The 10479-nt window shown below is 50.5% G+C and overlaps 1 protein-coding gene across 1 annotated transcript in view; it reads right to left on the minus strand.

Moving 5' to 3' along the window:
• Window positions 1-10479, minus strand: part of PLEKHN1 (pleckstrin homology domain containing, family N member 1) — a 22880-nt gene that overhangs the window by 4113 nt on the left and 8288 nt on the right. Inside the window, exons 7-11 of the mRNA XM_009069565.1 lie at window positions 6684-6808; window positions 5956-6105; window positions 5138-5218; window positions 1151-1220; window positions 629-783 (exon numbers count right to left, since the gene is read on the minus strand). Of these exons, the coding sequence (XP_009067813.1) occupies window positions 629-783; window positions 1151-1220; window positions 5138-5218; window positions 5956-6105; window positions 6684-6808 (581 nt within the window). The remainder of the gene's footprint in view (window positions 1-628; window positions 784-1150; window positions 1221-5137; window positions 5219-5955; window positions 6106-6683; window positions 6809-10479) is intronic.

Below are 10479 nucleotides of genomic sequence, written 5' to 3' on the forward strand. Positions count from 1 at the left end.
GCCCAACCCGGAGGAATGGGGAGGAAAACAAATAAAGTAAAATATGTAGGTTGAGAAAAGAAACAGTTTAGTAATAATAATGAGCAGAATGAGCTAAAATGCTAATGGATAATGAACAAAATCAGTGATGCACAATCCAATTGCTCAACAAACCTGTCCCTCCCCCCAGATCAGCCCCTTCCTGCTTATATACTGGGCATGATGTGCCATGGGGTGGAATATCCCTTTGGCTAGTTCAGGTCACCTGGAACTATGCTCCCTCCCAGTTTCTTGTGTATCTTCTCACTGGCAGGGCATAAGACACCAGAAAGAAAATATCCTTGATATCCTTGATTTAGGATAAACACAACTTAGCAGAAACCAAAACATCAGTTTGCTATCAACAGTATTATCACTCTGAATCCAAACACTGCACTACACTAGCTACTGAGAAAATTAACTCCATCCTGGCTAAATCCAGCACATCATCTTTCAGTTACCCCATTCCTCCTTGTCCCATCACTCCAGTTCCTAACACAGAGTCCCAGTGCAGCTTCCCTGGAGCCCCTTCACTGTCACAGTGCTCACACATGGCCAGAGAGAGCCAGGACAGCCAGTGATGCCCACAGAAACCCCCAGGACCTGTTACCTGACTGGGCTGTGGTGGCTTTGATCCTGAGAAGCTCTCGGAGCCGGAGCAGGAAAAGTCAGTGTTCCGAAACTGAGCTGTGGTCAGGCAGTAGAGCCAGTCCTGGTAATCCTTATAGCTGTGACAGCTCACCCGGATTGAGTTGATCAGTCGGCCTGGAAAACATCCCCCACTGCTCTCACTGGGCTGGATCACCTCTTGCATCCCTCAGAACCCTCTTGCCCCATCCCTCTCCATGTTCTCCTGGCACCTGGAGACTGGGAATGCTCTGCCTGTAGTGCTATTTGCACCAGGCTGGATGTAGGACAGGGGCAACCCCAGATCTAAATGAGGAGGAGCCTGTGCATTCCTAGTGCAGGTTCTATAGGCTCCCAGTGCAGCCAGGGCACAGAGATCCCACATTCCCAGTTCACAGAGCTGATGGGAGTGATCACAGCCAGCAAAGTGCCACAGCAGCTCAGCAGAACCATCCCAATCCCTGAGACCTCCACAGCTGCTGCCCTTGGCACACCAGACACATACCTTCAATTAAAAAGGAGGTTTTCTCATTCTCTTCAAAAAGCACCTGGATGGCATTGAGGGGCAGCTCACCCTGTGGAGAGAGAAGGAGGTTTAGGACTGGAGCTGAGGCAGATCCCAGTCCATGTCCTACAGGGAGGACAACACAGCTGCCCCTGCCACCCTCAGGGCTGCAGCCTCTGCAAGCACCTGGGCAGCAAAACTCAGCTTCCACAGGGGTTTTTCCATCAGGGAAGCCCAGAGGATTTAGGAGCCTAGTGCAGTTTTGCTGGGAGCATGAGGAAGGGAACCTGGAGGGAAGATGCAGTGAGCCTGGTTGGAATTCCTGTGGTGTGGGGAAAAGGGTCAGCTCAGCCCTGCTAGCAATCCCCTGGGATTTCCTGTGGGGATAGGGAATCTCAGAGCCTAAATCCCCTAGGCCAGGTCTGTTGGAGAACTCTACCCAGCAGATTGGCCCAGCCTGGTCCCTTTCCAGTCCCTCCCCATTCCCAGCTCTGTCCCACCACCAGCCTTCCTGCAGGAATGAAGCCTCTGGAGCCAATGTGACTGCAGGAGACAGTTCTGTAAGCTCTGTTCTCACAGTCCCTCCAGAAATCTGAGCTTGGAAACACACCTCTTCCCTTCTACTTCTCTTTTCAGCAGTTTAATGGCTGAATTTTCTGCCTTCTCCAGGAAAGCTGGCAAACATGAACCTGAACAAGGTTTTTAGCTCCTGACTTGGGACTTCCAAGCCTTGCAAAGAGGAATCCCCACAATCCACTCCCTGCAAAGCCTTACAAAGCCAGAGCTGAGCCCTGCAAATGCCAACTGGGGAAACGTGAGCTCCTGCTCATGGCACAGTTGTGAATGCCACTCCTGAGATGGGAATGGGCTTTGCCCCAGGCAGGCAATATGTTCCTGTCAGCTGGGAGGCAAAGCAGCCATGGAAAACCTGGAATTAGGAGACACCATGTGCTGTTGGCACTCAATGCAATGATTCCTTTGCATGCACATCCCCTCTGCCATCCCCTGGTGTCCCCTGGCCATCCCACATCTGCCCCAGGCACTGGGCTGTGCCAGAGCAGCTCTGCAGGGCAGACAGGGACTGGGCTGCCTGCTCCAGCTCTCCTCTGCTGCCACATGTCCCTTAAGTGTCACCACTAGCAGCTTAATTCTCTGTGATGGGCTACATGGCAAGGGTTTGTCAGCACTGAACTTGGATCTAGGACTCCTCTGTCTTTGGGGCTCCCCAAGCTGAGTTTTCCTTACAGAAATGACACAGGAACAGTCCTGAAAGAACAGTTGAAGCAGATTTTGCACTGGAAACTTGTACAGATGAGCTCATCATTCGACTTCTCATCCCCCATTCTCTCAGGAGGGGGAAACCAAGGAACATGTAGTATTTTTGTTCCTGTTCTCCTCCTCTGGATGTCACCCTGATCCTGCTGTGGGCATGGAGCACTCACTGGGCAGGGGCAGCTAGTGGCAATGGCCCTAGGAGCAGCTCCTGGACAGGATTGTGAACATTCTGAGGCTGAGAAAAAATGTTCCCACCTCATGCCACTCTCCTCCATGCCCAGGAGACGTCCTCATGCACAAAAAGCAGGACTGAAGCCCTGTCATTTAGCTCAAGTTCTTCTCCAAAGGTGCAGTTGCTCAGGATTCAATTTGCCTAAGTTCAGGGGCTGCAAAATAAGGTGCCTACTCCTCACGTCCTCACTTCCAAGCTGTGCCAGCTGGAAAGGCTCTGGGAACGTGGCTGACGTGACAACTTCACCACAAGGGAGTTGTGGAGCTCCTGGGTGTCCGTGGTTTGTGCTGGCAGCTGCCTCTCCTCAATAGCCTGTGGGCACACACAGGCTCCTGTGGCATTCCTCCTGCACCACCAGTGATTTATGGGCTGAGCAGGAGGGAAGGCTGACCTTGGGAGGGAATGCTCATGCATTGCTGCTTCCTTACTCCTTTTCCCCTGTGGCTGTAAGAAATGGACTTTGGCATTTCAGCTGACTCGAGTGCTGCTTGGCTGTGCTGCTGCTCCTCAGCTCTCCAGCACATCCCAGCAAGACCTCCTGCCACCAAGGATGACTGTGCAGGACTTCCCCAGGAACCTGCTGCTCCATCCTCCCTTAGACAACAGTTCTCTGTCTATGAAGGCTGCTGAAACACCTCTGGGTTGAGTTCCACCTCAGGAGGAGCAGCAGCATCTCACAAATAACACACACACAGAGCCTCTCCAGCCTTCCCTGGACACAGTATGAACCTGCTCCCCAGCAGCTCTGCCCTTTGCTGGTTTACACCTTGCCCAGGGCCTTTTCCCACCAGCAGCCTGTGGATTTGGGTGAGCCCCATCCCAGCAGGCTCAGCCCCTTCCTTCCCCTTCCCTGTCCCACACACACTTGGCAGCAGCAGCTCCTGTGGTTTGTATGAAGCTGAGGAACAAAAGGGCCAAGCTATTCCCTCACACACAAATTGTAGGGCTCAGCAGCTGCTTGCAGGGAAGGGAAGTTAATTTGCAGAAGCCTTGGGAGAAGAAGACTCCTGTGCCCTGACTTGCCTGTGGAAAAGCAGGTTCCCAGTGCAGTGTCACAGGCTGGTGAATCACCTCCTGCCTGCACTGGGCTGTGCAGAGCTCTGGGACCAGAGCTCCCACCCCGTGGGAAGGGAACATTGCATGGACAAGGCAGACAAAGCTAGTTTAAAGTTTCAAAAGAGATGAGCTAATGGGAGAGCCCAGCCCAAGGCTCCTTTAAATGGTGCCCCATTCCCAGGAGCTGCAAACAACATGTTCCCAGAAACAAGCTAGAGCTGAGGTGTGTCACACAAGCCACCAGCTGCTGGAAAACACCCTCCACTGTTGCACTGGGAGAGCTCTGACTGGTCATGTCCCTCCTCATACCCTGCTGAGGCACAGATATCTCCTCTCAGGAGATGCTCTGCACAGCTTTTCCCATGGGCAACCCTTGAACTCAAAGCAGCTTGCAAGGCTGTACGAGGTGAAACCCCAAGAAGGACCCCAGGGAGTTGATGCTGCTCATTTCACAAGCTCTCCATCTCTCTGCAAGCTTCCCCTGTCTCTGGCTGCTGTCTCAGTGACTAAGAGGGATGTTGCAGCCCAGCTCAGCTCCCTGTGCTGGTGGGTTCACAGACAGTTCACTGCTCTTTCTGGCACATTTGTTCCAGCATGGGAAAACAGGACCAGAAAGCACAGGGCTGTTAATTAGCCACTGCACTGATGTCTAAGATCAGAGAAACACAGAATTAAGGTTAGAGAAGCCCTCTAGGATCACCAAGTGCAACCATTAACGCAGAACCGCCGTGTTCACCACTAAACCATGTCCCCAAGTGCCACAAGGGATGTTGGCAGGTGATTTTAAGGGTCATTCAGGCTGCACAGTGTCACTGCCTGTCTGTGCTGAGACTCCCAGCACTGTTCCCACAGACAAAGACACAGCAGTGGCTAGAGGAGCTGCTCTCACATCCCTTGGGACACTCAGTCCTCCACATTCTTGTCATCCCTTCCACTGACATTGCTCCACAGAGGGAAAGAACAGCAAACAGTGCCTCTCTTCCCTGCCTGTGCCCATCTGTGCTGCCTGGATGCTCCCTGCTTCCAAGTGGTCCCATGACACAGATCCTGGGAAGCAAAGCCCCTTCAGGGGCACTCTCAGGAGCTGTTCCAGCTCCCATGTGGAGCAGGCAAGGCAGGCTCCCTGCCAGCACAACCACACAGGAACATGCCAGCCTCCCTCCTCCCAGAGATTCCTTGGCAGCCAGCTCCTTCCCCCCTGGGCTTCTGGAGGAGGGCAAGGTGTTTCTCATGGGAAGATAACTTGCAACATCCCTCTGCCTGCTCACCTGCCAGCTGGCAAGGGAGCAGTGTGGAGGGGAAGCCCTTGCCAACAAGAGGAGCACAAGGGAACACAGGTGGAGGGGAGCAACAAACCAAAGGAGAGCTGAAATAGCTGCTGTGGATGGGTGAGAGGGCAGGAAGATGCTTCAGAATGAACTTACCTTAAAGCAGAGGCCGTTTGGCTCCTCAGATACTATCACCAGTGTGGAGGGGTAAAGCGCCAACAGCCTGTCATGCTGCTCCTTGGAAAGCAAAGAGGGAGAGAGTTGGTTCCCTGGGAACAGCCAGGCTGGGCTCATGTCTGGAGAACCCTTTGCTTTGTCTCTTTGACACCAGCCTGGGGCAAGGGCTCTGGAGACAGCCAAGCTGTTTCCCTGCATTTGGGGATTGCTCTGGAAAGAGCAGAAATTCTTCCCTGTATCAGGAGATTGCTCTGGGAAGAGCAGAAATGCTTCCCTGCATTGGGAGATTGCTCTGGAAAGGGCAGAGCTGTTTCCCTGCATTGGGGGATTGCTCTGGAAAGAGCAGAAATTCTTCCCTGTATCAGGAGATTGCTCTGGGAAGAGCAGAAATGCTTCCCTGCATTGGGAGATTGCTCTGGAAAGGGCAGAGCTGTTTCCCTGCATTGGGGGATTGCTCTGGAAAGAGCAGAAATTCTTCCCTGTATCAGGAGATTGCTCTGGGAAGAGCAGAAATGCTTCCCTGCATTGGGAGATTGCTCTGGAAAGGGCAGAGCTGTTTCCCTGTATCAGGAGATTGCTGCCAGCTCCAGCTGCCAGCCCTGTCCTGCAAATGCTTATACATGTGCCACCTTCAAGCACCACTGCTGGGCCACAGGAGCAGTAAGAAACCTTTTCTCCTTCACACATGCAGAAAATGACCCTTGGGACCCATTGGATTAGTGGCAGGAGCCTGCAGTAGTCACTCCATCCATCCATCCATCCCCTGTGCTCTGTTGCTCCCCAGAGCTGTGTCCTACCTGGAATGGCAGATGCTGAAGCTTCACTTTGGAAATACAGAGGACATCACCCAGGGTTTCTCTCTGGGTCCCTCTACACTCCTGGAGAAGCATGTTCTGCACGGACCAGCTCAGATTGTCATTCCTCATGGAGTTGTGCTTCAAGTTGTTCTAGGGACAGCAGGAAACTGAGAAGCAGGTAGACATGTCCTCCCCTGAGTTTAGCTAGTCTTGGGGCACTTTTTATGTGTGGCAGAAGCAGGAAAGAGTAAATAAATCTGTGCAGGAGCCAATTTTCCATGGACAATCATTCTTGATCCCAAGCATCACCTGTACACTGCCTTTCATAGGGAGATACCTCTGACAAGTGGGGAGATAGATACAGGGAGGGAATGAAAACACCCCACAGAGCCTGGGAGAGAAAAAAATCTCTTGAATCTGGCCCTGGTTTTTAGGTCCCAATCTCCTCCTCCAGATGTTTTGTAATATCTAATTGTACAAGCAGTGAAATCTGTGAGAGTTTCTCTGAGCAACCCAACCCTCCTACACTTTGGAGGTTGTGCTGGTGGCACCTGTGGCTGGCAGATCTCCCTTTCAGCACCCCCTCCCTGCCTACAGCTATCAAACACCACTTGCAAACCCTTTCTTTTTACCCCCTTCCCTCACAGAAGACTACACCAAAGGCAAGTCCCAAATTAGAAGCCATCCCAGCTCCCCTGGTGACTTTGCTCTGAGCCTCCACCACTCACCTGAAAGAAGAAGGAAAAGCTAAGGTTTCCTCCACTCAGATGAATCTGTTTCTTCAGGTGGTAAAGCCACTGCTTCAGCTCTGCTTCAGTAGGGCAGAACACGGTGAGGGGTTTCAGCAGAGAACCTGAAGTGAGGCACAAGATAAGCTGAGATAAGATATGGATTGCAGCATCCACAAGCAATCAGCTGGTTAGAGCTGTAACACTGCACAGAAATCATGGGGTGATGGGGAGACCATTGCTCTGTTGGCATCACACTCCAGTCCTTCCTGCACCTCCTGTTTGCTCACATCAGGCTGCTGGGGCTGCTCCAGCACCTTCCCAGCCACACTGGGCTCTGACCACCAGACACCCAACAACAGGCTGAGAACAAAAATCAAAGCACAAAAGTCAAGCTTGAACTCAACAGTCACATTTCATAGAATCACAGAGTCATCAAGGTTAGAGGAGACCTCTAACATCCTCAAGTCCAACCATTAACCTGTCATTAACTGCACCTGCAGCCTGCAAGGACACTCAAGAGCCTTTCCTGCTCTGCTAAAGACAGACTTAGTAGCACACAGCAAATTGAGCTGCTGCAGCTCTGCCATAGCTGGAAATAAAGTTCATGTTAAATCTAACACTAACAGACTCCTCCAATCAAAGCACAGGATTCCGTAGCACACAGCAAATTGAGCTGCTGCAGCTCTGCCATAGCTGGAAATAAAGTTCATGTTAAATCTAACACTAACAGACTCCTCCAATCAAAGCACAGGATTCCATTCCAAGCTGGGAGAAAGTACTACAAGAGCTTTGCAGATGAATCATAGAATCATCAAGGTTCAAAGAAACTTCTAAGATCAACAAGTCCAACCATTAACCTGTTACTGCTGGAATCCCTAAACCATATCCTCCAGTGCTAGATCCAGGCACCTCTTAAACACTTCCAGGGATGATGACTCCACCAGCTCCCTGGGCAATATTCCAGTGCCTGAACACCCTAAGATTTCACCTTTAAACCCCTCCAGGAGTCTGTGCACAGCATCTCTGTGGGCACAGCCTATCACTATGTGCTGCTAACTCAACAGAAAATCTCGTGTTATCTCCTAGTCACACTGCACATCACATCACAGGATGATGGGGAGATCATTGCTCTGTTGACATCATTTTCCATTCCTTCCTTCCTCTCCTCTGGCACGTTTGCTCACACCAGGCTGCTGGCACTGCTCCAGCACCTTCTTAGTCACATTGAACTCTGCCCACCAGATACCCAAAACCAGGACACTTTGAACTCTGCCCACCAGATACCCAAAAACCAGGACACATTGAGCTCTGACCACCAGACACCCAAAACCAGGCCAAGAACAAAAATCAAAGCACAAAAGTCAAGCTTGAACTCAACAGTCACATTTCATAGAATCATAGAGTCATCAAGGTTGGAGGAGACCTCTAAGATCTTCAAGTCCAACCTGTCACTGCTGTAACCCCTAAACCATATCCTCCAGCATCAGATTGAGATGTCTCTTAAACACTTCCAGGGATGGTGACTCCACCAGCTGCCTGGGCAATATTCTAGTGCCTGAACACCCTAAGATTTCACCTTTAAACTCCCCCAGGAGTCTGTGAACAGCATCTCTGTGAGCATAGACTATCACTACGTGATAAGAGCTGAGTTGCCCTTGTGTAGTATCTTTCATACCCTAATTACTGCATTATTTATAAACAAAGGTTAATTCAGACCTTGAAATAGGCCTGTCTTTCAGGAAATGGAGTAGTAAACAAAGCAGAGGTGGGGAAGCTGGGGCAGAGCCTTCCTGGGTCCAGAAGTCATAGTTCTGAGTTTGAGTTAGTCACAGTCAACAGTCTCGTGTTCATGGTTTCACTTTGGCCCTCAAGATGTAGAAGACCAGTATCATTCTGACACAGTTTATGTATTGCTTCAGCAAATATAATCCATGCCAGACAAGCTGCAGTTGACCTCAGACATCCTCTTGAAGGGAGGAACAGCCCTAAATCTTGTTGATTTTACTATTTCCAGCTATCACTCATTGAATAGCACAAGCAAAACATCTCACACACCCTCTTGCTCTTCACTCCAGATCCAACCTAGCAAAACCAATAACCATGTCTGGCAGGATGCAGGAGGAAGGTTATGATTAATAATTTACCAGGGAGCTCATACTAAACCCTCTTTGGTGCATGCTCAGTCAGGGCTGACTCGAAGGGACTTCAAAGCACTCAGATAAGCTCATACTGAGGATAAATGTGATACTTTGCCCTTGTGTGGTATCTTTCATACCCTAATTCCTGCATTATTTATGAACAAAGGTGAATTAAGGCCTTGAAACATGTCTGTCTTTCAGGAAGTGCACTAGTAGACTAAGCAGAAGTGGAAAAGCTGGGGCAGGTGCTCTCTGAGTCCAGAAGTGACTCCAGTTCCAGTGCAGTGATTTAGTGTTAAGGATTTTCTGAGCATCCAAAGTGTCTCTGAGCTATGGTGGCTCTGGAGTTCTCCTGTCTCCTCCTGCCTTAGTTTCCCTGTCTTTGCAGTAGAAATACACTGAAATACAACTTCTTTGCTTGCACTGTACTACCTAAAAGTGCAGTTTATAGGGAACTACTGACACCACAGGATTTCACAAGGGAGTTGATGTGTGTCTGCTGTGGCTCAGAGTCATGAGGTGAAAGATTTCCACCCTGACCCTGTGTGGAAGCATGGGAAGGCTCCTAACTCCTTCATGCCTAGATTCCTTCCCCTCAAGCAGGAAAACTGTCTCCATGATCTCCCTAAATATCATTATCTCCCTGGTTTCTTTGCTCCCAAAGCCCAAAGGCTTTGGCTTGTTCTTCCCTCAAGCAGGACACAAATCCAACAAAGCTTGAGGTGATGTTTCACCCAGCCACACTCCTGTGTGTTTTCATACAAGCAGAACAAGTCCCTCCACCCCAGCACAGACACTCCTGACAGGTTTCTGCCTGGAAGAAGTTTTCCTTCCTTTTACAAGCTCCCAAAAAGGACTTGCAGAATCCTGCCTAGTGCAGGACCACAACTCAGCAGGCCTTAAAATTAGTGGGTTGTCTGGAACAGCAACTTTTTATCACTTCTCAATTGTTTTGCCCTCTAACAGAGGACACACCAGGGCACATAGTGGGGCTAGGACACAACTGAGCTTTCCTGGCTATGTCATTAGTGGGTTATTTAATTACTTCTATGCACTTCCTGCTTTAACTACACTTTGGGGGGTTGTGCCTGCTGTAATTCAGCAATGACTAAGCCCAAAGAAGCCTCTCTCCAAGCTGCAGACAGGTTGTCAGTCCAGGAAGTGTTTTATACAGCAAGATCACTCAGAGGAAGGTTTAAAAAAGCTTGTGGAGGAAGGAGTGAGGCGAGGGAAGAGTTGGTGGAAGTGACATTGGGTGCTGACAGCACCAGAGTGGTGTTACTGGTAGAGGCAACTCACCTCTGGGAACTGTTGCCTATACCATGAACTTCAACAGTGGCTGCTTGGAGTCACTCCCTGACCTCAGGGTTTGTATGGATGGGTGGAAGAAGGAGTTTTACTCCATTCCTTCCTTCCAAGGACTGGGCAGAAGTGGGAACCATCACCATGTGCCCTCAGCACTAACCCACTGGAGCTCAGGACCTTCCTCTGCCTTCCCTGTGGGTCCTCAGCACTAACCAGCTGGAGCCCAGGACCTTCCTCTGCCTTCCCTGTGGGATCCCCTGGGCATCACTGCCCAGGTGTTAAGGAACCTTGGAGAGAAAGAGGCAAACTCTGGGAGGAAGGAAGAGCTTCAGCCTCCTGCAGCCTCTTTC

The sequence above is a fragment of the Acanthisitta chloris genome, unplaced genomic scaffold, assembly GCF_000695815.1.
Source record: "Acanthisitta chloris isolate BGI_N310 unplaced genomic scaffold, ASM69581v1 scaffold5482, whole genome shotgun sequence".
Lineage (NCBI taxonomy): Eukaryota > Metazoa > Chordata > Aves > Passeriformes > Acanthisittidae > Acanthisitta > Acanthisitta chloris.